This window comes from Eucyclogobius newberryi, unplaced genomic scaffold, assembly GCF_026437365.1.
Source record: "Eucyclogobius newberryi isolate DKJ021-1_F unplaced genomic scaffold, fEucNew1.0.hap1 SCAF_18, whole genome shotgun sequence".
NCBI lineage: Eukaryota > Metazoa > Chordata > Actinopteri > Gobiiformes > Gobiidae > Eucyclogobius > Eucyclogobius newberryi.
This window is the reverse complement of record NW_027315812.1, coordinates 22,223,476-22,248,581: the sequence shown is the minus strand read 5'-3', so window position 1 is coordinate 22,248,581 and position 25,106 is coordinate 22,223,476. Positions and strand designations below refer to the sequence as shown.

At 40.1% G+C, this 25,106-nt stretch overlaps 1 protein-coding gene across 5 annotated transcripts; it reads left to right on the top strand.

Moving 5' to 3' along the window:
- The first annotated feature begins 1,111 nt into the window (after window positions 1-1,111).
- On the top strand, window positions 1,112-24,890 carry LOC140364748 (dnaJ homolog subfamily C member 13-like). Of its 5 annotated transcripts, XM_072451087.1 has the most exons (58): window positions 1,112-1,300; window positions 5,333-5,413; window positions 8,097-8,172; window positions 8,261-8,410; window positions 10,342-10,383; window positions 10,462-10,662; window positions 10,754-10,960; window positions 11,046-11,141; window positions 11,412-11,503; window positions 11,578-11,744; window positions 11,830-11,909; window positions 11,985-12,154; window positions 12,255-12,287; window positions 13,261-13,360; window positions 13,448-13,555; window positions 13,684-13,839; window positions 13,927-13,983; window positions 14,054-14,175; window positions 14,338-14,413; window positions 14,557-14,652; window positions 14,726-14,866; window positions 15,315-15,332; window positions 15,970-16,052; window positions 16,143-16,296; window positions 16,387-16,490; window positions 16,563-16,722; window positions 16,795-16,857; window positions 16,944-17,045; window positions 17,151-17,255; window positions 17,335-17,537; window positions 17,688-17,772; window positions 17,867-18,021; window positions 18,132-18,177; window positions 18,252-18,406; window positions 18,473-18,674; window positions 18,759-18,874; window positions 18,973-19,051; window positions 19,119-19,254; window positions 19,371-19,555; window positions 19,643-19,717; window positions 19,786-19,905; window positions 19,983-20,378; window positions 20,457-20,570; window positions 20,664-20,780; window positions 20,855-21,032; window positions 21,112-21,203; window positions 21,279-21,378; window positions 21,469-21,543; window positions 21,617-21,729; window positions 21,805-21,974; window positions 22,107-22,149; window positions 22,236-22,409; window positions 22,486-22,665; window positions 22,733-22,873; window positions 22,952-23,095; window positions 23,169-23,268; window positions 23,478-23,581; window positions 23,961-24,890. In XM_072451087.1, the coding sequence occupies exons 2-57, from the start codon at window positions 5,346-5,348 to the stop codon at window positions 23,531-23,533; spliced, it is 6,777 nt and encodes a 2,258-aa protein (XP_072307188.1). In that variant the 5' UTR covers window positions 1,112-1,300; window positions 5,333-5,345; the 3' UTR covers window positions 23,534-23,581; window positions 23,961-24,890. The 5 variants fall into 5 exon arrangements, with proteins under 5 accessions (XP_072307188.1, XP_072307185.1, XP_072307187.1 ...); XM_072451084.1 differs by lacking the exon at window positions 23,478-23,581; XM_072451086.1 differs by lacking the exons at window positions 12,255-12,287; window positions 23,478-23,581.
- The last annotated feature ends 216 nt before the right edge of the window (window positions 24,891-25,106 follow it).

Here is a 25,106-nt window from a genome sequence, read left to right as displayed (position 1 = left end):
AGCTATTTAAGTAAGCATGACATCCCTAAGCATGACATCCCTTTGCACACTGTCAAATCGTCATATTGTAAGCCCACCCATTCTGACAAATGTCAACTTGAAAAGAGAAACTTTTTTTCTTATGTCTCTCTAGCTCTAATTGAATTAGACTAACGGGCAGCGCATGGTTAGTCCCCATCAGATGCCTTAGAACGTGACCACTCTGCAGTCTTTCTCCAATTCACTGTACAAGAGCTGGACGTGACAACAGACAAAATGTTTCCCCTTTACCTTCAATCCCGGTGAGTAGAAACATTTTCATTTACCCTCGTGACTTATATGCCTGAGAGGCTCTTTTATTGTGCTGCTTTTGTGCTGGTGTTGGTAGATTAGCTGTCACAAACCCCGTAGGTTTAATTATTCATTTGCTTTATGTGGGACAATTTTTTTTTTTAATATGTGACAATAAAAATCTGTGTTTTACAGTTTTACATATCCAAGCTTTAAGGTGTTTCATAGTGGGTCCAAATTGGCTTGTATCAACTATGTTTTCATTTAGTTTTTACAAGTAAGAAGATGTTTAAGTGTTTCTCCAATAGTTGCAGTATCATAGTAAAATGATCAATGGCCTAATGCAGCCTATTCATGGGTCTCACCTTCCCTTTTATTCATAGGTTGCAAAAGGATGAAAGCAATTACCTATTTAAAACAAAAAAATATTTTAGTAGGGCAAAAATCCTAAAAATATAACTTGTAACTAGGACCCATGAATGAGTGATATTTAAAGTCTTTTGCCCATTCAAAAGTTGAACTGTTGATTGCTATGGCACTTAGACTTTCTACTCTCTGAAACCCATATTATTAACCTAAACCTACAATATGTAAGTACATGGTAATGACCCTAGAGGGCACAATCCTCTTACATTGGCTTTAAGTTAACCTCTTTTGACTACAAAACCACGTGGGTCTATAAGATTCGTCCAAAACCACAAAGGAGTCTGGATTAGTACTAGTTCAGAACTCGTCTTACGCGTCAGTTAAAACGAAACAAAACCGGCATAAACAGCAGGAAAACCGATCTGGAGCGGAGACCGAGCAATCAGCTGACCGCCGCATGACAGCCAGCAGCGGCGCATGCGCAGTTCCGCTCCTGCGCTATCAGGAACATGGCAGCGTCCTGAGCGTTGTCGGGGGGGGGGAATACGGCGCAGTTGAGCACCTTCAGCATCAGACTGGGAAAACTGAGAAGCGCCAGCTACACCCAGAGGAGGGTGGGGGGCTGAGGGACTGCCACGCCAAACACCCGCCAGCTATTTTGCAGGTAAACACACCCTCCGCCGCTTGCCACTTCGCCTTAAGCCATCTTCTCTATGTTTGCTTGACTGAACTGCAGCCGCTAATGCTAACGCCTTGCATCTTCTGCCTGGAAACCTGAATTATGGGGCTAGCTTCGGTTAGCCTAGCCTAAGTAGCAATTGCCTGTCACTGCCACTGCCCCTTATCTGCATTTAGCAAACAAACGGTCGGAAGCGCTTGTCAAAACGTTTCGTGCACCGAGGGGAACTGCAGCAACGACTTGTTAGCGTAAAAACACCAATGTCGCCATGTATTTTGATTACAATTGCACCGCGTAGGCCTGTTGCAATGAAGCAGAGTTTAAGAGACAGGTACAATCGTTAATTCTCCTCTTGCTCATGGATTCACCTGGAACAAGGCGAACCATGGAGGACATGGCAACAATGGCATTGGTGAATGATTTCCATGCCTTTTCAAGCCAGCTGTAAGTGCGTTATTATAATATTGTTGAGTGGTGTTCTGTTAAGCACTACTTCCTAAATCACGTACAGTAACTTCCTGCACTTTTGCTTGCACTTTGAAGGAGGAAATGCAGTCGTTTCAGTACAGCTCTCATTACATTGTAGTGAATAGAAGCTTAACATTATTATTTTTAACATCATTTTTGAGGATGAGGTTAATATCTTTGTTTATTACAGATACTGGTTAACTACTGGTGCCAATTAAAATGCATGATTACTGCAGCTAAGTGATGTAATGGCACATGACAATTCAGCCTTTGAACCTAGAGATGCTTGAACTATTTTTAAATGGCAAATCATATGGATACAGGAGATTGCACTGACAGTTGTCCTGTAGAGTGAAGTGGTTGCTGTTGACTGGACTGGACAGAATTGCAACCAATGATGAGTGTAGTAGTAGAGTAGTCAGCAATCTTCTTTTTGATTAGTCGACAAGTCAAACGATGAGGCCAATGGATGTTTTGAATGAAAAGTAGAAATGTGCTGACTGAGCTGAAGGCGTCTAGAGATTATTTATGTGTATCATTGACTAAACTCAAGTTGTCTCTTATTTTTGCCCTGTTTATCTAATAATGTCACTGTTAAATCAAATAATCTTTTAAATGGTCAACAATTATTTTGATTAATCGTATAAAAAAAAATATATTCATGATATATTTAGTTTAGTTTATATTAATAGAACTATTCCAACTATTTCCCTGCTTTTTTAAGACTTTTGCCCATTCAAACTCATTGTCAACTGGCTTAAGTTTTCTGAAACCATTGCATACATTATTATACAGTTTAGACCTGGTTTTAAAATAAACCTGATTCTCAAATGATTTCCACCCCAAAGCTGACACAGCCAGTTGTCTCCAAATGCTTACTTACTGTGCATGTTACTGTTTTTTTCTCTTATATTTGCCTCAGAGTCTGCGAGTAACTTGCTATTGATCTGCATAGAGGCAGGAAGTACTTGCAGCGTTCGTCACATGACTCCACAGAAGTCTGCCTCAGTCCTTTTTACACTCCCCACACAGTAATATAATCAAAGTGGCCTCTCCAGCAGCGCAGGACAAGCTGTGCACGGCTTGCTCCTAACGTTTCCTATTGTACATTGTGTCAAGCCTCTGTCCTTCACGTTACTATTCAGCCCTCTGATACAACCGGCAGCGGAGTCATCGTGTGCAACTGTAAAGGATTAACATCAAACTGTCCAGACATAAGCAGAGCCATATGTTCATTTTGTGTCCACACAGTCCACGGAGAGCTTATTACGGTTGGGATTTGTGTCTTTATCTTGCTTATTTGCGCTCTACGAAGGGAAGGAAGGAAAACTGGAGTGTGAGTTTTCCCCGGATCCTGGCAGAATGCTGACACAGGTTCTCATCAGTGCAGCTGCTTGCAATAACTACACTGAGGTTTGGACCAGAGCACTTATTCACACATCAGTTTGGTTTTGGAGTTTAGTAGCTTCTCCTTGGTAGTGGCACGTTTTATGTAGTTGTGATGTTAAATTGCTTGTATTGGAACGGGTCTTGTTTTTCCCTTCACAGTAGAAAGTTTATCAGCGATTCTTTGTTAATGCCTGTGACTGTGATGGCCTCATGATTCTGCACATTAACATGCTCTGCATATCTCACACACACTATTGAAGTGGACTGGCCTTTTCATACACATCATCGTCACTGTGTTGGAAACGTTCATTGGATTCATTCTTACTTTTAGCATGTTGATCCTAATTTTCCCTATTCTTATGAGACTTTAATTTGGATGTATAATTTGCACTACTTCCTGTTTTAATGCTCCAGGCAAATGCTTCACAACTCTGCATTTGACAGTTTATTAGCCGTTGTGAGTAGAGTATCTATACTTTTTCAAATTATTATCTAGTTTCAATGCTAGTTTTAGTATTGATAAGTACCTGGTATACATTTTGACAACCCTACTACTTAGAAGCCATCAGGATTTAAGTGGGAAAATAAATATACATATAGTATGCTAGGCGTCATGTGAGTTCAAATCTGGTTTTAACAATTTGCTGCATGTCTTTCCCTCACTCATCCTCATTTAACTTCACTCTGTCCTGTACAATTAAGCCTTTGGGCCAAAATATTCTTTTAAATATAAATGAGGAAATACAACAATTACAAAATTACAATTGGGAGTGTAAAGACTTTATCTGGCAGGCCTGAGCTGAACTTTACACTATTTGGCAGTATTTTTCAATTTGATTGTCAGTAGAATATTTCATAAACTTGCAACATAAAGTCTCGGAAAATGAAAGACACTTTGAATGAAAGAGAAATCAAATTCTTTCTCCTTTTGACTCAACAACAACAAGAACAACAATGCCCTCTCATGTTGGCCTTTTTGATGGCGCGCCTTCTGTTTATCTGAGTGATCAATAGGCCACGCACACACACACACAAACACAAACACAAACACAAACACAAACTAACACGCACTGGCTTTGCAGCAGTGTATCGACCAGTCATCAGCTGTTTGATGGCTCCTTCCCTCAGGCTCTGAACAGCAGGTAGTTTTTCCTCTCCCAACAGGCTTTTCTGTTTAATATATGCGAGAAGTTACAGTGCATGTGCAGAGGATGCATCAGGCGTGTTCCTCTGGTAGGATGTTATTGACTTGTATTAAAGATGCGCTGTAGAATCGCTCTGTCACGGGTTGCTGGAATCCTGTGGGTCTTTACCTCCCAGACGCAGTATGTAGAGTGAGTGTGTGAAGTGTGTGGCTGTACATTAAAAGGTGTGTAACATAAACCTGAGGCTGGCGACGCTTGAGAGGAGCAGTGTGCAGAGAAGACACTTGCTCAGGAATGTGTATATTTTTAATTAACCAAGATCACATTTTGTCTATAATGAAAAGTTAATTGCTTGCTTCCATTTATATTTATGCCCACGAAGGTTCTGGTTCGACAATGAATCAGGATAACTGTTTCTTGATGTAAAGCACGATAAAAAGTTCCAGTACCGGTTTGATCTGATATTGGAAGCTTTTTTTGTCATTCCCAGTTTGTCCTCATGCATCACATTTGTCTTTTTGAACAAACCAATGGGTGAATATGGAAATTGAAGAGTAATTGGCAAAAAAAAATCACAATAATGCAACTTATTATTTCAAATCCCAGATGAATGTAATCGAAAAAGTGAAAAATTAATTTGTAATTTTTATTTCAACTTGTGATAGATCAGTGCTATTGATTTTGAAATTCCATCAAATATCGGTTATCAGCCAAAGTAGCAAGCCTTATTGCACCACCCCTATATGTGACCATCAAGAGACTGATCTGAACTGTGTTAATAATTCGATATATGATGATGTTTTCTGGCACTTACTGCATTACATTATCATACACTCATTCTTTGCCTATAATCAGCTGCCCTGGGGTCGACTAACAGAAGTGGGGCTGCCCATCTGCACGTCACTAAGCACACACTGGGTGAAGGCGACCGCAGGGCACTGGGATCCTGCATCGCTAAAATAACGTTAGATCGCTGCTAATCAATTACTCATTACAATAAACATTTGTCTTCTAGGTCCTGTGAAAAGATGAATGTCATCAAGGACAACAAGGATCTGGCCTGTTTCTACACCACCAAACACTCCTGGAGGGGAAAGTATGTTTTTTGTCATCGTAGCTATTTACTTACCAGATATAGTTTCACCATTGTCGCTGCTTTTCCTTCTAAGCGACTACACTGACCTCCCATAACTTTAGTGTATTGAGGAATATGTTCTGTCAATGGAAGCAGCAGGTGAATATGTGTTATTTTGAATGTGATATCAAGAAGCCTACATGTTTTTATAAATGCATCAGTTATAACAAAAACGAAGACTGTTACATTGTAAAAGTCACACTTGTTGTTACTCATGGGGTTTGTCCTGCTTATTTAGAAGGTGTGTGTTTGATTCCTCTTAACCACAAAACTCGTGACGAAATTCTAAATAAAATAATGGGAACTACCTTGGATCATAAACAAGGAACTATTTCACCTCTAAATTTATCTTCCCTAGACTTTATTGATTTACATGAGCTAATTCTGTCTCAATTGCACAATGAAACCACAAGCAAAAGAAGCAGAAATACTTTTATATTCATGTAACAATCTTTACAAACATATTTCAAATATTTTAAAGGGATCTGAAAACCAAAACATTTGCCGACATAATGTATTTAAATATGGCCAACATTTGAATTTTGTATTGTTATGAAACTAAAGCTGTTAATTATGAGCTGAGTATTATCCGGCAGATATTATTGTGCGTTTGACCTAAAATTAGCCGTGACATGACTCTGATGAAGAATAATCCATGTGAGGTGGGGAGATTATATTTCCAATACCTGCTTTCTAAATGTACTGTCCCATTAGCGCAGGCCTGGACTCATGTAACTTAAGCAGGGCTGCGAGCTAGCTTTAGCCATCAACAGAGCTTCATGTGTACGATGATACTTCTATTCTCCAGCAGGAACACAGTAGTTGGAGTACTACTGTGTGGAGTATTTAGATGCTGATGCTGAAAAAAAAATAATTATATTGATATTTTTGGGAGTATCTCTTAACAATATCCACTTCTACCCTCTTTTCAAAGTTTAAAGCATAATTTTAATTATATATTGTGTATTTTCAATCAACTCTTTTTGTAATGTTTTTACTATAAACGATATACTTCATATTCAAATTCTTTAAAACAGCATTCACAATATGATATAGGATAGAATACATATACCCGGCGCTCAATATAATACAGGTCGTGATTCATGGATAGGCCTTAAACTCAGCGTTAAAAGTTATGATGTAGAATAACAAAATGCATTGGAATTTCATGTCAATGCCCTTTAGATCAGAAGACAATTGTCCTATGAATAAATCACCTTTTCAGTTCCACAGACTCATCTTTAATGCAGCAGGTTAATAACTGTAGAACTCTGCAATTCATAATATATTTATGTTACACACATTATATTAATGCATGTATTACTAAGAGGTCCGTCACAATATATTGTCGATAGGAGATTTTGAGTACAGCCCAATTACTCACCTCTAGTTTACTGCAATATTTCGTAGTGAGCGAGTTATCCGTCCCGTTCTCATCATCTCCCTTCCGATGAACGTTGCCATGTGACTTGTGCGGCCGATTAGATTAGTCTGTGTGTTTCTTCTAAATGAAGGGCAGTAGTTTGGCTATATAATTGATCCATTCATCTCCACTTTCACAAACTCTCTTTTCAATCTTCTTTGAATGTCATAATAATGTATTTGTTTCTCCATGACAGTGAAAGTTTGTTTGAGCAGGAGATGTAGAGATTAAGTCGGATGCAGGAAGTTGCCAAATGATGTGCAATGAATGGAATTATGAAATGTTCTGTAGAGGAGGCTTGTACGCAAACTAGGGCTGCACGATTTTGGAAACAAATCTAAATGCAATATATTTTAAAAGTAGGATTCTGTGCATTGTAAAAAATAATTTAAAAAAAATCTAGAAGCATCAACAATTTAGAGAAGAGAGAAATGTGAACTGATACTGAAACTAATATACAAATCACATTGACTTCATAAACATGTCAGTAGTGTAGGTACAACAAGATCTTTTTTTTCCTTTTAAAAGACATACTGTATTTGATTATTGCGCCTGCTCATATTGCGATTGCTTGAGAATATCTTCCAGTTGCTGCAGGTGGGGTGAGCAGTAGACTAAGATAGAATATAGAGGAAAAGGCAGCCCAGAGAATAAATAATTAACGAGGTTTGTGCTGACTCTGTGTAACGCCTTCTCCTCTGAGCACCAAGATTGAGACTTTAAGAATGGGACCAGCTTCAGACCAGACATGAGCTGATACCAGGAATTCTGATAACATAACACCTTTTCATATATCATTTTGAGGAAGTCGACTAGTCAAATAAATGTCAGTCTTTATCTGGACTATACAGACTCAATTGTCATATCTTAAGAATGGTTAAAAGTCCTTAAAATGTTGCCTATAAAGAAGCTGACAGCCATGAATAGAGACACTCACCACACTCTGTAACAATGTGATCATGTTTACGGTTCACATATTACTGCAGTAAAACAGGAGAATAGGTGACATGATCAAGATACTAGCTATAAATGTGGACGTGCATGGGCTTGTAACAAAGAAGGAAATGCTAAACCTCTTCCACTGTTTTGGAGTCGAGATGTTGTTTTGAATAAATCAGTCTTTGAGCTCCACTTTAAATGGATGTCAGTATTCACCATATTCTCCCACGTTCGTTGTCATTTGCTTGTGGTATTACGACTAATCCTGCCTTTGTGTTCCAGGTACAAGCGAGTATTCTCTGTCGGCACCCACGGCATTACAACTTACAATCCTACAACATTAGAAGTAACAAATCAGGTTAGCAAGCTGTAATTTAATATATTAGTAAAAATGTATGAACAACACTTCAGTCTGGCACTTACCTCTGCACGGTTGTTTTTTTCAGTGGCCTTATGGGGACATTTGTGGCATCTCGCCTGTGGGGAAGGGACAGGGGACAGAGTTCAACCTCACATTTCGAAAAGGCTCAAGCAAGAAGTCGGAGACCCTCAAGTTCTCCACAGAGCACCGCACAGAGCTGCTCACAGAAGCACTGGTGAGGCCTTACAGTGTTTGTAACATAATATACACTGCTTTTTATATAATGGCTTGCTAATTACTATTAAGTCACGTGTACCTGGTTTATTAAAGGAAACATATGAAAGATTACTTAAAGAAGACTTATTGTGCTTTTGTTTACTATATAGTTTTAATCTGCGACACTCGTGGATCATTTCAATTGCAATATTGATCCAAAACAAGTGCGCCTACTTCTACGTTGAAAACCGCTACAGTGATTTGCGGCGGCCCCTTTATGTTTCATTGCCTTTGGGGAGCTGCAGTTCATGATAGTCAGCAGTGTATTTTTTTATTTTTCTCCTTCATGCCAAGATGGCTATGCAATGCTGCGTGTGTCACCATTTAAGAAAATAAAATTGCAGAAGAAAGTAGGTAAAGACAGTGGGCGTATGTCTGCTGTCTGGCTCCTACGTTCACCTGCAGAGGTGCGCTGCAGGTAGGGGGCGCTGTAAACACATAACAAACTGTTGATCGATACAACTCCAGAGTGCACATGGTCAGAATGAGCATATCATGTTATTTTCTCATTAGGCTTGCCTGAGTTATCACTCAGAACGTATTATGCATCAAACACGGTCTCACTCACTGCTGTTCCTTCTCCAGATGAGAAGGTCGGCTGTGTAATACCGGTACATCAACAGTTCATTTATTCTGTGCTCCCTGAGTGTCGAGTGTTCTCTTTAGCTTTTGCCCCTAAATATACCCATGTCCTTTTGTGTTCAGACATTGTCCAGATTGAAACATTGAACATTGAAACAACTTTAGTTCAACCGGGTCATAACTCGTGACGTAGATGGACCAGTCCATTCTGCTGCTGTTAAGTGGGCGTGTTTCCAGACACAAGCGCTGTGCGCAAACCTCTCCAGAACACGTGTAACACATTTGAGGTTGTATTAATATTCAATTCATGAGATCGATACCCAAACTGTGACGTATCGATATTTCCATCCCTATGTCCCTATGTCCCTATGTCCGCAGGAGAATAAAGATTACTCAAACATGCATGAATCAATCTAAATACAAATTTGACTGGTTTAATTAGAAGAGGAAACGATGTCAGTTTTGCATAATAGGTCTCCTTTAATTCATTAATTCATTTTTTACCTTGTTACAACATTGTTTCGTCATCTTTTGTGTACTCAGAAGTTGCCTTTTGATTGCTGTATGCTTGTGTTAGTAAATCCTGCACCATCTCAACTGAGGCTCGAGAGCTCAGAAGATTTAAAAATGCCCCTATCCCCTCACTTCCCTGTACCTGTACTGCCATTATTAACACGTTAGCTGGTTACTAAAACTACTTTTTAGAGTAATAAGGAATGTAGTAATGCATTAGTTTTGTGCATCCATATAATCTAGTTCTCCACAAGTTACTTTTTCAAATCAGTAACGTGTTAGTGTTGGTTACGTCATCATCTCCTCATCATCTCCTCATCATCCCAGAGCTCGGCGTGTTGTGAGCTGGGACTCTAGTCTCATAGAGAAATAAACTTTCAGATGTTTTGAAAAATGTCTCCTTCATTATTAGGAGTAAATGTAGGGTGACACTGATGTGGTGAGTTTGATTTAAATAAACTGCAGTGCTAAAACAAGAGCCATGAAGAGGCTTTTCAGTTCTGCAATTTTGAAGTCAATAAACCTGTTTCTATTGCAAAGTCGTTTTTGACCAATATTGCTGTTTACAATGAAAGTGTAAAATTATGATTTACTTATGTTATAGTTCATCACTGAGTAGCTGGAAAAAGCATAGTATCTCCACTTTAAATGCATACAAGCGTGTAGATTTGTTTAAGGATATGTTTCAGCCATATTGCAATCACCGCAATTTTTATCTTTCACGTCTACAAGCTGTCAAATATGAAGTCAAAATTGAATACGAATAAAGAATAATAACTGTTGCCTTTTTTACAGCGATTCAGAACAGAATTTTCAGAGGGAAAAATAACTGGCAGAGTAAGTGCATTATAACAGTGCATGATACAGTATCTTGTATATTTCTTGTATCATGTTTTTTGCCTTGACTCTCAACAGCGTTACAACTGCTTCAAACACCACTGGAGCGACGTGCGAAAGTCTGTGAATTTAGAAGTAACACCAGGGGGAATTGACCAGATCGACCCTCAAACCAACAGAGTGGTCTGCTCCTATGATTACCGCAACATAGAGGGGTTTGTGGAGGTGTCAGATTATCAGGGAGGGTTCTGCATCCTTCATGGAGGCTTCAGCCGGCTGGTAAGGACTCTGTAGGTCATGTAAATGTCATGTGAACACTTGGCCCAAAAGTGCTGTTAACATTGGGGGTCTATTTTTCCCGCTTTGGCAGCATCTGTTTGCCTCGGAGCAAAGAGATGACATCATTCGCTGCGCCATAGAACATGCAGGGAATTTTATCGGCATCACGCTCCGGCTGAGGAAAGAGACGCTGACCTTTGAAGACTTTCTGACCGACAGACTGGGAAAGTACAGCTCAGACGAGAGCATCACGTCTCTGGCAGAGTTTGTAGTTCAGAAGATCACTTCGCGCCATCCAGTCAGTAACATATCTACTCATGTTCAATGTTGAATACAGAAAAGTCATATTGATGATCTTTTATATTGATCTTTTGTTTTCTCAGGAGCCTGTGAAACGTATCCTGGCCCTGACGGAAACATGTCTAGTGGAGAGAGACCCAGCGTCCTATAACATAGTTACAGTTAAACCTTTTGGAGAGGTATGCCATGTGTACACACAGCACGGGTTAGTCTGTCGCTACACTCTTAGTTTTAGTGTGGTATTCAACTTGGGCTCACTGAGAATGGATTATTGAATTCAGAGAAGTCTGTCCTTTATTCTGCTGACTTTGGTTTGTAGATGTTTTTTTTAGACATTTATTTTAGATAAGCAGTGTTAAGCAGAATAACTTGCATAAGTCCACAGCAAAGTCAACTAATACTACACTCCACTGAGTATATATGACTCACTTTGTTCCTTCTTCCCTCAGGTATTTGCACTTATTTGCGACATTGACAACCCTCAGGTTTTTACAGTTGAATTTATCCGAGGACAGATTAGAAGGTTTTCCTCCACAGAAAGGTATGCACAGGGCATCAAATCCAATATCAATGTACCTGGTTTGGTTTCTAATGAGAATTGTGGTTGTTCTTCAGGGACTCTTTATTAGCCAGCTTGCTTGATGGAGTACGTGCCTCGGGCAATAGGGATGTGTGTGTTAAGATGGCCCCCACCCAGCGAGGACAGAGATGGGGGCTCCTGAGCATGCCTGTGGACGAGGAAGTGGAGAGCTTGCATCTTAGGTTCCTGGCAGCACCACCCAGTGAGTCAAGGCCCATGTTTTCAAGGGTATGTTGTCTGCATCTAAAGAAATATTTTAATTCAATTATTTTCATTTCTCATTTCAGATGGCAACTTTGCTGATGCTGTGTTTCGGTTCAATGCCAACATTTCATACAGTGGAGTTTTACACGCTGTGACACAAGATGTAAGTGTTTGATTTGTTTGTTTTGCCAGAATGCATTTGAACTTATTCTGATCTGTATCTTACGTTCTATCACAGGGCCTTTTCTCTGAGAACAAAGAGAAGCTCATAAACAATGCCATCCTGGCCCTTTTGTCCCAGGAGGCTGAGTTACCTGCTGTGAACAGTGAGCTGGAGAGCCACTTTCAGGCCATCCGACGCCTGGTGGCCTCTAAAGCTGGCTTCCAGGCATTCACTCAGCTCCCTAAGTATGAATGCAGCTTATTTTCTACTACCCTCTCCTAGCTACTACTTGTACAAGTAAATGAATGTGAGCTGCTGTTAACTGGCATGCTCTGTCATTCCAAGGTCTGGTCATGGGTCTGGACTCTCAGATGGAACGTAAATATGAATCCATGCAACTCAGTGCACCCTCCGTTTGCAGTTTTTTGATTGTTATATGCCTTTTGCATCAACCAGGCTCTGTAATAGTTCTTCAAATCTAACATATGTCAATTGGAACTACCACTGAAAAGACGTCAGATTTTATTGGCTAAACGTGGTCATTTAATAGACTAAAGTTTAAGAAAAGGAACGTTGTCTAGAAATTGTAGAGAAATAGTCGCTATTAACTTCTATACCATTACCAACATGCCGAGCCATTTTATCGTGGATAAATAATGTCAAATTACATGGACTTGCTAATATAGGCCATGTCCTTTGTCTTTGTCATTCAGCTCCATTCTAACTCTCAAGAATCTATTGGTTTTAATCCCAAAACAAAACTGAATCCGCTCTACCATTAGCCTGGCTGCTGTGAAAAGGACTAGTGTCTTTTGTGTTTTTCTTTCACCCTGGCTTTCGAAAAAGCATGTTATCTGAATGGCCTTGTTCAACCTTGTTCATGCTTTAGTTTTTCACTTCCTGAAAATATAAGCCATTATTATATTAGTTCTATTTGTTTTTCGTAGTCGACATAAAACATTGTCCTTCACCGGGTCACTGAGATGTATGAGAGGAACTGTATTTACTGTTGATTCTTTGCTCCTGAACCCTAATTGAGATTCCTATTAGATTTATTGCTGGGCTGTTTCTCTAAATACCACAGTGACTCCCACAGCTCAACTTTTTTGTTTTCATGTCTGCTTGGGAAGCCACTTAAATCCTGATAGACTTTGTGTGTAGTTTATAAAGTTGTGTTGTTGTTGTTGGTGAGCAAAAGAAAAGAAAAGTCCTTTCAGAAGCAATCAATTATTTGTATACCCAGACCTCTGAAAACGATTATTCTTGTGTGTTGTTGAAGTGAAATTGTTATATGTGGTGTTTACAGAAATTATGGCATCGCAGTCTATTATAATATGTGCATGTTTTGCAGATTTAGGGAAAAACTGGGAGTGAAGACAGTGAAAGCTTTAAAAAGGAACAACAATGGTGTGACACATGCTGCTATTGACATGCTCTGTGCTCTTATGTGTGTAAGTAGGATTTAATGAGTACACATGTGGTACATACAGCTGGTTAACACTACATGATGGAATGACTCTTGTCACTTATCACTTCAGCCAATGCATGATGACTATGACCTGAGGCAAGAGCAACTTAACAAAGCCTCCCTCCTTTCCTCAAAGAAGTTCCTGGAAAACCTCCTGGAAAAATTCATCACTAATGTGGTACATTCAAAAATGTAGCCTAATATAATTATTCTAGTATAATGCTTTTGAGTTGAGCTTGTTGCTGAGCTTGTTAAATACACTTACAACAATTATCACAAGAAATATAGATGTGTTCTTTTTTCCAGGACCATGGAACAGGGGCTTTGGTCATCAGCTCTTTACTGGACTTTCTGACCTTTGCCCTCTGCGCACCGTACAGTGAAACCACCGAAGGACAGCAGTTTGATATGCTGCTTGAAATGGCCGCCTCCAATGGACGCACACTATTTAAACTTTTCCAGGTGCAAACTTGGACACATGTTCTCTTTTAATATACTGGTATATATCATATTTTGTGTCTTGAATATACTGATGCTCTTGTCCTGCAGCACCCCTCTATGGCAATAGTGAAAGGAGCAGGCCTGGTAATGAAAGCCATTATTGAGGTAGGCCTAGGATAGATCCCCAGAGACACACTGGTGCTTGCATGTTACACACACTTTACTTTTGATGCAGGAGGGGGACAAAGAAATTGCCACAAAGATGCAGGAGCTGGCCCTGAGTGAAGGAGCTCTGCCAAGACATTTGCACACATCGTTGTTTACCGTCAGCTCTGACCAGAGAATGCTTACAAACAGGTCAAACATAAAATCTTGTTCTATTTGCAACAAATAAATAGTGGATTAACAGTAAGAAAATACTACGTTTATTTGTTTTCAGAAAAACAGCTAGATTGATGCCGCTATGACAAACATCATTTTCTTTGTCCGTGCTGTCTAATAGATGTCTTTTCCCTTCAGGCAGCTGAGTCGACACTTAGTAGGTCTGTGGACAGCGGAGAACCTTGTTGCGATGAACCTGTTGAAAAGAATACTCGTAAGTCCCTTCAGTATCAAATCCAATTGCATTATGTTAAGTAACAGATTGTTTACAAAATGTCAATAATGTCAAAAGCATTTAATATAATTGAAGGCACTCTACTTTTACCCAGAGGAGCTTATCATGCGTCTTTCTTCCAGCCGACAGGGTTACTGGCGTACCTTGACAGTGCTGATGCTGTCCCAGAAAAAGATGTTGATCGAATGCATATTCGGGATAATTTAAAACTGGCCACGGTATTTTACTACAAGTTATTCAACAGTTAACCAGTGTCATTACTTACATTAACATGTAAATGATTTATCATAGGATCAGCTGAATCGCAACAAGGTTCCTGAGTGGCAGCGGATTGCAGGAAAAGCAGCCAAAGAGGTAGAAAAGTTTGCAAAGGAGAAGACTGACCTGGTGCTGATGCACTGGAGAGATAAAATGGGAATCGCTCAGAAGGAGGTGAGGCTTATGTTTATTATTCTGCTGCTTCTGTATCAGATATTGGACCGCTCAGTAAACTGAATCACAATTGATATGTTGCACACATAGAAAAAGCTTTCTAGTTCAGGTATTTTAATGGCTGTACTTTCTGCTATTTCCTGCCTTGCCAAAGCAGTCCTATGACTTAGACATCCTTAGTGTTTGGCCTTGGTTATACTTACTAATATTTTAAGATCATTTGCAACAAAGCCCATTTGATTGTGCCCATTGCCTTCATGCTCATTGCTGTTTTGCTGCTGTATTCAACAAGCCAATAAAAGCATGTCCAAGCAGTCAATAATCTACACCCACCTTTGTATCAGCAGCGTTTTGTTGCAATTCATCTGTTTTATCAAAGAAACTATAATCTCTGTATGTTGTCTCTGCCTCACCCTCCATTGTGGTTTTCTCTTGTCAAACCATGCAGCAGGACAGAAATAATCTGGTAAGTAGGAGCGACCAATGGGATCTACTGTTTAAACCATTCTTTTGTCCATCAGGCATTCTCCATCTGTGTGTGCTAAAGTGGGTGTGTTTTGAATTTGCATTATGGAAACCACAGCTCAAATCTGTTTGCCAGGGTAAATGTCAGGATTCATGAGTATCCCAACAATGACATTACATGGCAGACTTTTTTTTAAGTAGTTTACTTATTAGCCGAGTTTTACATTTGTTGTTTTTCTTTACAATCATTAACAAAAAGAAAAGGTGGAATAGTCATAAGATTCTGAAAATGTCAATCTGGGCCATCTACAGTGTGAGACAATTATCTAACTTTACGCTTTGTCCCTTTTTGTTTTATTTATTGTGCAGTGAATAAAGGAGTGTGTTTCCATAACAACAAATACAGAATACACCCATTTTTTGGGATCCCATCCTGGTTTATGTGTTTTGGTTAAGTGTATGTTTGTCTTTTTTTCCACTTTTAACCTTTCAAAGGGCATTTTCACACACAACTGTCATAAGCTTTTTGTGTTCTTACCAATATTTCAAGCTCATCCCATTTAATCTCAAATGGACTGCATATACAACATTTGTAGATGTAAAAAGAAAGTTCAAAGTTTTCTATATTTTAATTGTAGAACCCCAACCAAAAGCCTGTGATTTTAAGAAAGAGGCGACAGCGAATAAAAATAGAATCCAACTGGGAGTTGTTTTACTACAGGTACTGGTTTTGTTTGTTACTTTTGACTTAATGTAATTGTATGGTGGTATTTATGACTTTCCAATTACCTTATTTCTAATGTCTGTTTAGATTTCAACTAGACCATGCGCGGTCCAACCTCATCTGGAACCTTAAAACCCGAGAGGAACTGCGGGAGGCTCTGGAGGGAGAGATGCGAGCGTTTGGAGTAGACCGGGAGCTCGGCAGTGCTACGGTCATCTCCTGGAACCACCAGGAGTTTGAGGTACTTATATACTATTAAATACTTTATTTCAGAGGATAACATGGAGTTGGTTCAGCACTCAAACACTAAGAAACCAATTTCTTGCGTCAGGTAAAATATGACTGCCTTTCTGATGAGATCAAGATTGGAGACTATTACTTGCGACTGCTTTTGGAGGAAGATGAAAATGAAGAAACGAGCGCAATCAAGAGATCGTAAGTGTAGTTAAAATCATGTGACTTTTCAGTGTTTGAATTTATTTGAACAAGATTATTTCTCTGTCACAGATATGAGTTCTTCAATGAGCTCTACCATCGTTTTCTGCTCACGCCTAAAGTCACGATGAAGTGCCTATGTCTGCAGGCTCTTGCAATAGTCTATGGGAAGTGCTTTGAAGAGATCGGACCATTCGCGGACTCTAAATATATTGTGGGAATGCTTGATAGAGTGAGTATTACAACTAAACACAAGTCAATACCACATCAGTTTCGACCATGAATGCACTTTGTGTTTTTACAGTGCACTGACAAACTGGAAAGAGACAGACTCATCCTCTTTCTCAACAAACTCATTCTGAACAAGGTAGGGCTGTAAAACACCCACTGTGTTTTTACATTGGGTCAATTTGTTATTTGGTGTAAACATTTATGTCATGTTGTATTGTTTAGAAAAATGTGAAAGAGGTGATGGACTCCAATGGAGTACGTATCTTGGTGGATCTTCTGACTCTGGCCCATCTCCACACCAGTCGAGCAACAGTCCCTTTGCAGGCATGACAGAAAAACTAAACCTTTTCTTTTAAAATTCATGTTAATATTGTTGGTGTATTCCATAAACCTAGTTTAGTCTCATCAATTGTTATTCTGAATTATTAGAGTAATGTTCTGGAAGCTTCACCTGACATGAAAAGGGAAAGTGAAAAAGAGTGGTACTTTGGTAATGCTGACAAAGAACGAAGAGGACCCTTTGGTTTCGAAGAGGTAAATCACTTTATGAATGTCTTTTACAAATAATTATTGTTTACTCTTAAACTAACTAATTACACTTGTTACTGTTCAGATGCAGGAGTTTTGGAACACAGGCGTTCTCACTGCAAAAACACGCTGCTGGGCCCAGGGGATGGACGGGTGGCGCCCCCTGCAGGCCATTCCACAGCTGAAGTGGTGTCTGCTGGCCTCTGGACAGGCTGTGATGAATGAGTCTGATCTGGCCACACTCATCCTGAACATGCTCATAACCATGTGCTCCTACTACCCGAGCAGGTGAGACTGTGATCACTATGCAGACGAGATTATAGACATGAGAGTTAGGAGTTCTACCTGTACTGTAGCTTCAGAAAACGAATGGTATTTATTATCTATAAAGATTGTTTTGTTTCTAATTGAGTCGTATCCTTTTTATTTGTTCCACAGAGACCAAGATAATGCAATTATCCGCCCTTTACCAAAAATTAAAAGGTTGATTAGTGACAATGCCTGTCTGCCCCACATTGTTCAGGTATTTTCTCTTATGTTATTACAAGTTATTATTAACACTCACAAACACAGACATACTAACGTTTTCTTCATCATTTCTATTTTATACTCTCTAGCTTTTGTTGACCTTTGACCCTATTTTGGTGGAGAAAGTTGCCAACGTCCTGTACTTGGTGATGCAGGACAATCCAAATCTGCAGCGTCTCTATTTGACGGGAATATTCTTCTTTATTATGATGTACACAGGCTCAAATGTTCTGCCAGTTGCCAGGTACTATTCTTTTTTTTTTGTGCTAAATCTGCAAAAGATCAGCAAAAAGGCTGTAAACAACATTTTGCATGTTTTGAATTGGGTAATTTAGGTAATATTTTCTGTTCTAGATTCCTGAAGTACACTCACCTGAAGCAGGCCTTCAAATCAGAAGAGGTAAAGACATATTTGACCAGTGTGTTGCATATATGTTCATTTGTATAAAATTACTTTGTGAAATGTCTTCCTAGGCTAAAAGTCAGGATATAGTTCAGCGCAGTGTGCTGGGGTCCATCCTTCCTGAAGCCATGGTTTGCTACCTGGAAAACTATGAGGCTGAGGGCTTTTCTGAAATATTTCTTGGAGAATTTGATACGCCTGAGGCCATTTGGAGCAGTGAGATGAGGTACAGTTCATATACTATAATTCACATACATGAAAGTTTACAGGATAAATAAATGGTTTGTTTTAGGCGTATGATGATTGAGAAGATAGCGGCTCACGTAGCTGACTTCAGTCCCAGGCTGCAGAGCAACACTCGAGCCTTGTACCAGTATTGTCCCATTCCAGTCATCAGCTTCCCTCAGCTGGACAATGAGCTTTTCTGCAACATCTATTACCTCAGACATCTGTGCGACACAACACGCTTCCCCAACTGGCCTGTCCGCGATGCCGTAGGTTTAGTTTTACGTTTAATAAAACGATCTGAATGTGCTCGAACTTGTTCATGAACAAGATTGGTTGTCTTAAATGTTCAGGTTAAACTGCTCAAAGATACACTTGAAGCCTGGAAGAAAGAAGTGGAGAAAAAACCTCCCTCTATGTCCATAGATGACGCCTTTGAGGTTCTCAACCTCCCCAAAGGACAAGGACCGTGAGTGCTCCTCTGTCTCTTGTGCTTTCAGACAAGAACTCTTAACAGTTTAAATTATACAATTTTTGTGTATTGTATAACACATTTTCCATCTGCAGACACGAGGAGAGCAAAATCAGGAAAGCCTACTTCAGACTGGCACAAAAATACCATCCTGACAAGAACCCGGAGGGAAGGGTAAGTGGAGATTTGACTGATACAGGGGAATTGAGGCATGGTTATTCCTCTAATGTTGTTTTTTCAGGACATGTTTGAGAAAGTTAACAAAGCTTATGAGTTCCTATGTACCAAATCTGCACGAGTGATTGATGGTCCGGACCCAGAAAACATCATTCTCATCCTTAAAACTCAGAGCATCCTTTTCAATCACCACAAACAAGGTTAATCTTGTACATCTTTTTAGTTTTTTTCTTAAGTTATATTACTTATTACATTATTTATTATGTGAAATGACTCAAGAGTCGATCATTATAATACCTGTATTTTATGCCAATAGAACTGGAGCCATATAAATATGCTGGATACCCCATGCTTATTAAAACCATCAAAATGGAGACTGACGAAAAGCAGCTCTTCTCCAAGACCTCCCCTCTGCTTCCAGCTGCGACTGAGCTGGCATTCCACACAGTAAACTGCTCAGCCCTGAACGCAGAGGAGCTGAGGCGGGAGAACGGCATCGAGGTACATTCTCACCTTGAAGCATTTCATAATGTCTTATCATTATTTGGTAGAAATAATTTGATCTACTATTTTAACACTACGAAATAGATTTTATTAGAAGCTTTGTCCCGTTGTGTTGCTGTGCTGACTGCATCCAGCAAGCCAGATGACATGGCTGTGCAGGTAATTTGATTTTATTTGGCCATTACTCGATGCACATGCACAATATTGAACACAATGCTGCTGCACAGGTGTGCGGGCACATCTGTAAGTGCTACAGTGTAGCAGCCCAGTTTGAAGAGTGCAGGGAGAAGATTATTGAACAACCAAACATCATCAGGGACATCTGCCACATTCTCTACCATGGAAAGGTAAGTGGACCTTTTTTAATTATTTTGACTTTTATTGCACGTGTAGTGGTTTCTTACAAATGTTCCTCTCCTGGTAGGGTCTCCCCAAAACAGCCACGTTGGCAGTACAGTGTGTCAGCTCCTTTGCAGTAGACTTCTTCCTTCAGACTCATCTGTACCATGCAGGTGTGCTTTGGCACCTGTTGGTCAACCTCTTCAACTATGACTACACTCTGGAGGAGAGTGGAGTTCAGGCCAATCAGGAAACAAACCAACAAGAAGTAGCCAATAGTCTGGCCAAGCTCAGCCTGATCTCGTTGAGCCGTTTGGGAGGTTACAACCCCACAGCTCACAGCCCAGACGGGAACAATCCTGTCCCAGAGACAAACGGCATTGAGGGAACACCTCCTGAAAACCCGACCATACGCAAGAGTCTAGCCGCTATGCTCACACCGTATATCTCCAGGAAGTTGGGCACAGGTGCTCCCGCTCAGGTCAGGGAGAAGGATAAAGATGTACTATTGAGTTATTTACTTTTGTATTAATGTCCTTTCTTATGCTGAAACCTTTAGGTCTTGAAGCTGCTAAATAGTAACTCAGAAAACCCCTACCTGATTTGGAACAATGGCACTCGAGCTGAGCTACTGGAGTTCCTGGAGGGTCAACGAGAAGGAAACATCAAGAGGGTAAAGCTCTGCAAATGCTTCACACCTGTTCTGTACTAATTCAATCCATAAACTTGTAATGATAACATTGTCCTTAACCTTTTTTTTTTTAAGGGAGAAAATGATAAGCACTTTGGTGCAGACTTTGTGTTTGATGATCACAATAAAGAGCTGATTGTGGGGGAGATATTTGTGAGGGTTTACAATGAACAACCAACATTCCCTCTTGAAGTGAGTAGAAGTTAACCGGAATTGAAACAATGCTTATAATGATCGTTAAACTGATGGTGAAACTTTGTCTTTAGTATCCTAAAGTATTTGCTGCCAGTCTTCTGGACTATGTGGGCTCTCAGGCCCAGTATCTGCACACTCTTTTGGCCATGAGTCAGAGCAACAAAGTGGAGTCCCAGCAGCACGCAGAGAGGCTGCGCTTTGCAGAAATGGCCTTAGAAGCGCTTCGCAACGTCATCAAGAACAATCCAGGTGAGACAAGAAAAGGATGCACACATTGTTGGTTAATGTGGAGTCATTAATCACTTATCTGTCTTTCTCCTGCTACTAGGATCAGAAACTGAGTGCATTGGACATTTCAAACTGCTCTTCTCTCTATTGCGGGTTCATGGAGCTGGCAGGGTCCAGCAGCTTGTTTTAGAGGTACGTCTTTGCTTTATTCTTTATGTCATTATATTATAACATTCAGTCAATTGAACTGGTTTCTTTCTTCTGTAGGTTGTAAACACAGTAACTTCAAATCAAGAATGTGTGACCAACATTGCTGAGTCTTTTGTGTTGTCCAATCTTCTATTGCTGCTCCACTCTTTACCTTCCAGTGAGATTTCAAACTCAAGCTTTTCTGTACTATTACCATTATTTAATTAAATGGTACAGTGGCTAACATCCATTTCTATTTAACTTGTAGGCAGGCAAATGGTGCTGGAAACACTTTATGCACTTACATCCAACACAAAGATTGTCAAAGAGGCTATGGCCAAAGGTTAATATAGTTTGATTTACTTTAAAAAGTACACACTTGAATTCTATGCTTATTGTATTTGTTTATATTCCAGGTGCTTTGATCTACCTGTTAGATTTGTTCTGTAACTGCACTCACCCCCAGGTCCGCACACAAACTGCAGAGTTATTCTCCAAGATGACCTCAGATAAACTAGTTGGACCTAAAGTGAGTAAGAAAAAAATCCAGTAATATGTGACTTTAGTATCTCAAATATGATCTTCTCATTGCCTTCACTTATAGGTTCGTCTAACCCTCATGCGCTTTCTTCCTGGCGTCTTTATGGATGCCATGCGGGACAACGCCGAAGCCGCAGTGCACATATTTGAGGGGACACACGAGAACCCTGAGCTCATCTGGAATGACAGCTCCAGGGAGACCGTGTCCACCACTGTGAGGGAAATGATGCTTGAGTAAGAAACAATTCATTTTTCTACTAATTATTAACACTTACATTTCAAATTCATATTTTTAACCAAAAAATTATAAAAGCAAGAGCCAAACCTAAAAAAACAATATGTATTTTTTAACTTTCTTTTTTGCAGACATTTTAAACAGCAAAAGGACAATCCAGATGTTAACTGGAGAGTAAGAAAACCCACTTATTAAAGTTAAACCAAAATAAAGTGTTTTAATAATCCTAACCCTTGTTTCTATTTGGCTTTCATTCTTAGTTGCCGGAGGATTTCACTGTGGCATACGGGGCAGGACAGGGAGAACTTGAAGTCGGTGGTGTATTCCTGCGTATCTTCATAGCTCAGCCGGGCTGGGTTTTACGTAAGCCTCGCGAGTTCTTGGTGTCCCTCCTGGAGACTCTGACCGAACTGCTGGAGAAAAACAACCCTAATGTAAACTTCTCATAAAATCAGTATTCATCATGATCGACATTTATTAATTGAACTTCCAATGTCCTCCTTCATTCAGGGTGAAGCACTGGAGACGGTCACCACAGCAGCAGTTTGCCTTTTCAGCACGCAGACCCAGCTGGCCGATCAGGTTCCTCCTCTGGGCCACCTGCCTCGTGTCCTGACGGCACTGAACCACAAGAACAACGCGGTGCCCAAGAGCTCAATCCGCCTTATCCATGTGCTATCAGACAATGAGGTAAGAACCCTTCACCGTTCTACAGTGATTTTGGAGCACACCTGACATCCTAAATGGTTGTTTGCAGCTCTGTGTACGCTCTATGTCGGCTCTGGAGACTATTGGACCCTTAATGGCTGGTATGAAATCCAGGGCGGATATGGCCGGTTTGGCATGTGAAGCGCTCAACCGAATGTTTCAGAAAGAACAGACTGAACTTGTGGCTCAGGTAAAGAAATGGTTGCCTGTTAAATTTACTGTCTGAAGAAGTAAGGCTTATTGACAACGAGTGTTGTGTCTTAAACAGGCTCTACGAGTGGACTTGGTGCCGTACCTTCTGAAGTTGCTGGAAGGAATAGGTTTGGAGACATTGGATAATCCCTCAGCTACGAAGGCGCAGATTGTAAAGGCACTCAAGTCCATGACCCGGAGTTTGCAATATGGAGAGCAGGTAGAAAACACTATCTCTAACATGTTAAAGCTTAGTATTTCTGTTCTGACAAATAATGCATACAAACTTACAGGTCAATGAGATTCTTGCAAAATCCTCTGTCTGGAGTGCCTTCAAAGACCAGAAACATGATCTCTTCATCTCAGATTCCCAAACAGCTGGATACTTGACAGGTATAAAGATTTGTTGCCGTCATTGTACGCTACTAACATAAAATATAAAGGTAAAGGTACGGTAAGTCCCATGTGTTCCTCGCTAAGCCTTTACTAAATCCTTACCTATTCCTTTTCCCGTGGCTGACACTTCACTTGTGTGTATGCTTCTGTAACCTCCTGGCTCTGCTGTCTCCTCCTCTTTGTCCTCTACCTCTCCTCCTTCTCAGGGGTGTCCACTCCTTCTCTCCTGGCTGCCAGTAGCCCACTGCGTGGTGGGCTCTAGACTCCTCCACTGGGCTTCATAGCCCATCTCTGTCTTGCTTTGATGCAGGTAGACATCAACCACAATCTTACTGCCATTCCTTTCCATCCCTGTGTCATGAAGCATTTCATCAAGTAATCAACATTTTACAGTTGCACTCTTTTTAAATAGTATATAGTACATGCATAACAAAAAGCAATCCAAATTAAAACTAATACTCTTAACGTCAATGGCTTTAATTTAAATATTGTGCCTAATGCCCCCCAAAAGGTATTCTTATACTATAATGTTGGTTTCCCCAATCAACTAGAAATACAATGTCCACAGATGATTAAACTTGGAAGTGCTATAGACTCCATTTCTACACCATATCATCATGTAATTCCATGTCCGTGTTTGTCTTTTTATTCGAGGCATCACATAAAGTGTCTACTTTTTCTGTCCTCAGGTCCAGGAGTAGCAGGCTATCTCACTGCTGGTACTGGCGCCACAGTACTGTCCAGCGTCCCTCCCCCTGTGGACAACGACATCGGAGACCAAGGCTGATGGACACGTCCCAGTGGAACACGCTCAGGCACCAGATAATGCCTCCCTGCCACAGCTCCGGGGCCCACACGGATCCCAGCATGAGGAGACGGAGACAGAACTACTGAGGAGAGCAGGACTTGGACTACTGTGACCATCTCCTCTGCTGTCCCGCTCCTCTCTGCCTTTCCAAATGGCACTCAAGTCTTCAAAACAAATTTGAACAGATGACTAGTCGTCCTTGTTTAATTTTATTTTCTTGTTTATTCTGATGACCCACAGAGGAGTTTACTTTTTGATCCGTATGTTTTTTTTTTTTATTATTAAAACGCATTCTGTAAGGGTAAGGATGATCATTGGTAAATCCTTCTCCTAAAATCTAATGTGTGGACGTGGCCTCACATCTGTGCATCGGACCTATCTGCTAAAGCATAAATGACTTATACAATAGAATGGATGTTGGAAGAAGAGAGTGTGCCCAGTTCATGGAAGATTTTGAATCCATTGGTTGTGTGACTCATGTCTTGGTCAGTCCACTAAATGTTTAGCTTTTTTTATTTAACCATTCTCTGCTCTCTTTAATGATGGCCTCAATTTTAAAACGACTTTCCTCTCCCAATAATGCAAAAAGTTCAAAATACTGAAGTGATTAATAATAACATTTTATCAACGGAAATGCTTCTGCTGATACACGACAAATGATGACTCTGATTATGAATCTATGTGAAAGACTACTGCAATTTGTCTTCAATTTAATATTGCGTATATATACTTTCTATATGAATGTACATTAAAAATAAATCATACGCACCTGTACATAGAATTTTAAGATTAAAAGGGAACCCACAATGTTGTTATTTTGGACTTTGTATCTGCATGAATACATAATCTGATTGGACCATGTAACAAAATACATTTGTGAATGCTGGTATTCAGTATTCTTTAACTAACAATATTTTCAAAGTATTCTTCCCAACACTGCCTTGACCAAGCCAAGCGCAAGATCTGGAGATGGGTCCTACTGCTCCTGTCAGGTTTCCCCAGCAGCATGGAAGGATCATGGATGGGT

Coding starts and splice junctions, on each gene's coding strand:
- LOC140364748 (XM_072451084.1), top strand. CDS start 5,346: ATGAATGTCATCAAGGACAACAAGGATCTGGCCTGTTTCTACACCACC. Junction 12,155..12,254: donor GCATTCACTCAGCTCCCTAA/GTATGAATGCAG, acceptor TGTCATTCCAAG/GTCTGGTCATGGGTCTGGAC. Junction 16,491..16,562: donor ACGAGCGCAATCAAGAGATC/GTAAGTGTAGTT, acceptor TCTCTGTCACAG/ATATGAGTTCTTCAATGAGC.